The sequence below is a fragment of the Triticum urartu genome, chromosome 3A, assembly GCF_056163025.1.
Source record: "Triticum urartu cultivar PI428250 chromosome 3A, HENAU_Tu73, whole genome shotgun sequence".
Lineage (NCBI taxonomy): Eukaryota > Viridiplantae > Streptophyta > Magnoliopsida > Poales > Poaceae > Triticum > Triticum urartu.
Genome location: NC_141875.1, coordinates 729,479,270 through 729,483,776, shown reverse-complemented (window position 1 = coordinate 729,483,776; position 4,507 = coordinate 729,479,270). Strand labels below are relative to the sequence as shown.

The window sequence follows — 4,507 nt, the reverse complement described above, 5'->3', positions numbered from 1 at the left end:
GGAGTCGAGGGGGCCTCGTTCCTCTGGTTTCGTTTCATGGAACGGGGCTCAGTTGGTTTTGGTTGGTTTTTTTGGAACCATAAGGTGGGATCGAGGACGAAAAAAATCTACCAAGGTTAACCTACGAAAAAAAACCGGACGGAAGTGGTGGGACGAAAATTGACCGGCGGAGACTACCAACTGCTCCATTAGGAGTAGAGATGATCTCAACACACGAACCAATGTTATATACCAAACCAGTCATCTTCATCCTAAATTACACTCCTTTTGCAAGCCCCGTGGCTGAATCAATCAATGTGTGGCTCTCGTCGGTAAGAACTTTTGGGCCAGCCCCAGGCCTGCTGCAGATGAAGTAGCTAACGTCGCCCTTGAATTTTTGGTTTGGTGTCTTCATCTCTGGTGGCTGTGGAAGGGCCTCGATGTCAGCTACGGACTGCACTCCGGCGTCACTTAGGATTGATTTATCGCCAACCATATAGCTATCATGGTCATGTTTGTCAGATGTATACATATTTGTAGAATACCCAGGAACAAACAAATGCTGGGTTTATTCTTGATAATATCAAACACACCTGTCCAAATCATTTTCTTGTGGAGGGAAGCAGTATAAGAGCCTCTGAAGGAGAAGGGTGGCCGTTTTGCGGTTTCGTGCTATTAGGACAGCGTTAGGCCCAGCATCAAATGTGTAGGCAACCTGCAATTACAAGAGATCAAATGCCAAATTTAGAAGTCTTCACACAAACGTTGGTTTCATTATCAGATCAATCGCACCATCCACTCCGGTACCAATTATTTGCAGTCTAGGTGAAGTGCATACCAGACAACACATACAGAAGAAACAATATCACCAAGATTGCAATGAAGTTTTATCTTTTGATGAAGGCAATAAAATAAGATATTTTGTATGCATTCTCTTTTCAAATTCAAACTTTAGATGTTATTTAATAAACCTAATGCCAAGTTAGTTTGAATATGAGATCAATACCACGTACCAGTGTAATTTATTTGCAGTTTAGGTGAACTGCATGCCAGACACCACAAACAGACGAAGAAGTAATACTGCAAGATTGCACTAATTTTTTTTCTCTTTGATGACAGCAGTATACCAAGATACTTCTGCATCCCATTAGAATTTCAAACTTTTAGATGCTATTTAATACATATCATACCCAGTAGAAATAATAGAAGTATTCAAAAAATTGACTGCTCCAGAACCAATACCAGCAGTACTATGTTTTCATGATGAACTCTTCAAACTGAACTATATGTTCCCTAAGGGGCTGTTCGGATTCAGCCCACACCAGCCCGACCGAAACGACGGTTTTGACGAAGGAAACAGACGCCTGGAACTCGCCCGCACGCTAGTGCGGAATCACAACGGCTGGCCAAAAAGTTGGCTGCGATCCAAACGCTGGCCCAACCTGTGGTCAACGACCAAAATTTTGGAAGGGCAGCTTGGAGCTGCCATCCAAACAGCCCCTAAAAACCAAAGGATTGGAAGCATAAAGCATAAGCATAAACTCGTATTTCCGGGATCTTTTTCAGAAAGATGGCAATAATTTTGTTGCTCTTTTAAATTAAGTAAAATTACTTCATCATGTGATGCTAGTTAAATATGTTTTATCAAGTGCAGTAAAAACTTATTGTACTGGCATGTCATAACAAAGCTTAACCAACCTTATTTTAGATCCCTATATGCAGCACCGATGCAGTTCAGAAGAATTGAAAACAAGGTAGCAAGTGTGAAACTGGAAAAGAATTTACCTGTGGGGTTCCTTCTGAGTGGTTCCACTTCTCCACAAGGCTAATTATCCTGCAGTTGGTTGAAAGAGCGATCCTCAACTCTGGGATTTCAGTACTAACAGAACCACAAAATCAGGACTGCTAAAAAACTACCTGTGTGACGTATCATTCATGTAGAAGATGGGAGGACTCGTGTCCAAACATACAGCATGAAACTGGTTGCTATCTGCACAAGTTAACCTGGCAAAGGATTCAAAATCATGTTTCTTGATGGCCTCTTCCATTTTCAATATGCGACCTGGCACTACAGTCTGGAATACAAGAAAAAGTAGTGCAGTGCACAGTGAGAGCAAGAAACAGTAAGCTGCAGCTAAAGAGATAGATCAGTATAACTGCTAACAGACTTGATAAAAAAATGAAACCACAAAACTTGAGGGTCCACACAAGAGGAGGGATAAAACTACAATTCAGAATCAGAATTGCAGCTTCATGATTTTGTTCCCTCGATTATTCGTAAAAAAATTGTACAATATGTGCCAAAAACAAGTTAAAGATGAAAATGCAATCACCTGGGCCCTGTACTGCAAGAGGGGGCTTGTTTCAACAGTGTCCCACATCCCACTGGTGCTACTGGTTTCATTCTGCTTTGAACTAACCTAATTCCACAAAGCATCATAATAAGAAAAAGATGTTGGGATAAAAATGGTAAATCGGTGTCACTGTGTAGTTAAGGATTGGTGTTAATGGAACCATGACTCGATGAGCAATATCCAATGATAAGTTAAATGAAACAGATCATGTTATACAACAGAGATCACATTGACATACCACTGCTATGATTATAACAAGATCATCCCAATGCGACTCGTCAACAAGCTGTACTGCCATACTGTCACTTCCATCATCATTCTACAAGTATAGAGTCAAACTCAATCGTTTTACAATAGAAAAACATGCATTTTAACCAATTCAGCTTCTCTGCCTTAACCAAGAGATAACTTACTTTCCCCATACACCATTTCACAAATCCACCATATATACTGCGGCATGCACTTCCAGACCCCTGCCTGCATTGAAATTTGTCAGCCTGAGAGAAGTATAAGTAAAGAGGGGACATAAGTACACTAGCTTATTATTTAGTAAAATGAAGTAAAACTGTTTCTATATCATCAAGCAAACATCACAAACAGGATAGAGCACAAACAGAGTGTTGCTACATAATGTATCAGTATAGAGTACAGACCTTGCTATTGAAGAAAGTTCTCCATAATCTTCATTCACATTCATTAGCTTTCCAAGGGTGAAAACTACAAACAGTATTCAAATTACTAATTTGTGCTGTAATATTGGTATGAAAGCAAGACCTTGCTTGGTATGTTTATGAGCAAAAAATAAAAGTAGTAGTGGACAATCATTTTGTGTTGGATAGCGTTATCAACCTTCCAAGCTATGAATAAAGTAATCAATATTTGTAGAAAGCAAGCATGCTGAGCAGTGGTACTCAATCAGGGCAAAACAACACTCAGGACCAGATATTAGCACTATCATGGAACTTGGTAAGACCAGCCATTTTTTTTGCAAGGCTAGCAGATTTATTGCAAAGATTAACCAGCGGGCCAGGACTAAACATAGCTTCTGCGTCTTATTTTATTTTATTTTATTTTTTGCCTCTATACAACCAGATAATAAAGAACAAACTGCAGATAAGTTGGACAACCTTAATAGCAGGATCCAGGACAATTTTAGGTGACAGTTAGAAAACCATAATATTGTCCTATTATCATGAATAGCACACGGAGGTGTATTCGAAAGGTAAGAGCAACAGCTTTTGCTAGGATAACAGTCCACTTGTAGCAGAAATACTTGTATCACCCTCAACAACGAATGTTTGCAGATTGCATCAGCAAGAGAACAATTCTATAAGAGAATAAGAAATACACCCCCTCTGCTACTAAACACAACCGAGGTGGGTCCAGAAGAGCAGAAAACAAAATGAAATCCAAGTCTAACCCGAAATATCCACAGTTTTAGTCACACATCTATTTTTCTGACAAATAGCCATGGCATCAGAACCAGGAGACTTACCAAGACAAGCAAAGCCAGCAGCTGAAGAGGCTAAACCGGCGGCGGTCGGGAAGTTGTTGTACGACGCTATGTGGACGTGCAACTTCTCCCAGTCCTCTTTCTTGATATTGATCCCCTTTTTCTCGTCCTCGACGTCACGAGCCCGCTTCCGGATCTCCCTCAGGCAGTTCTGAAACCTCCCGCCCGACAACGCAATCTCCTGCTCGATTCCACACCAAACGGACGATTAGATCACACTGCCATCCAAGCAGACAATAATTTGTTTTTCTTTTTCTTGCAATTGCGTTACACCACATCTAGTTGAAGACCTGATGTAGTGCTGCTAGTACGTGAAACTGGTGTCATGACTTGTGAACGCGTCCAGATATGGTCATCGGCAACATCGCCCGTGAGTTCTTCCTGTTTGCCCGTGCATCTAAACACAGAAGGGGAGGAGAGAGAGAGCACACATGGAACCCACCAGTAAGTGAAGGCGAATAGTACTAAAAATAATATTACATGTTATCCATTAATTAGGGTGTGGTAATATAAAAACATTATGTGAACAAAGGGGGTACAACAAACATTGCTATTCTACGTATGTTGCCTACTCTTGACGTGCGGCTTGAAGGCCCGGTCGCATGTTCGATCCTCGTCCTTTATTTTTTAATTTGTATATGGGTCCAAATTTGTTTCATGA

General features: G+C 40.7%; 1 protein-coding gene and 1 long non-coding RNA gene across 2 annotated transcripts; both read right to left on the bottom strand.

The window, feature by feature from the left end:
- Positions 1 to 240: 240 nt before the first annotated feature.
- On the bottom strand, positions 241 to 2,631 carry LOC147982313 (diphosphomevalonate decarboxylase MVD2, peroxisomal-like). The gene is made up of 6 exons (XM_087516270.1): positions 2,572 to 2,631; positions 2,313 to 2,399; positions 1,897 to 2,054; positions 1,765 to 1,813; positions 573 to 694; positions 241 to 479 (listed from the first exon to the last, which is right to left on the bottom strand). The coding sequence occupies exons 1-6, from the start codon at positions 2,629 to 2,631 to the stop codon at positions 257 to 259; spliced, it is 699 nt and encodes a 232-aa protein (XP_087372396.1). The 3' UTR covers positions 241 to 256.
- Positions 2,632 to 2,697: 66 nt separating this feature from the next.
- LOC147982312 (uncharacterized) lies at positions 2,698 to 4,029 on the bottom strand. Its single transcript, XR_015599150.1, has 3 exons — positions 3,829 to 4,029; positions 2,987 to 3,050; positions 2,698 to 2,810 (listed from the first exon to the last, which is right to left on the bottom strand). It is a non-coding gene; the product is annotated as an uncharacterized LOC147982312 (long non-coding RNA).
- Positions 4,030 to 4,507: the final 478 nt, after the last annotated feature.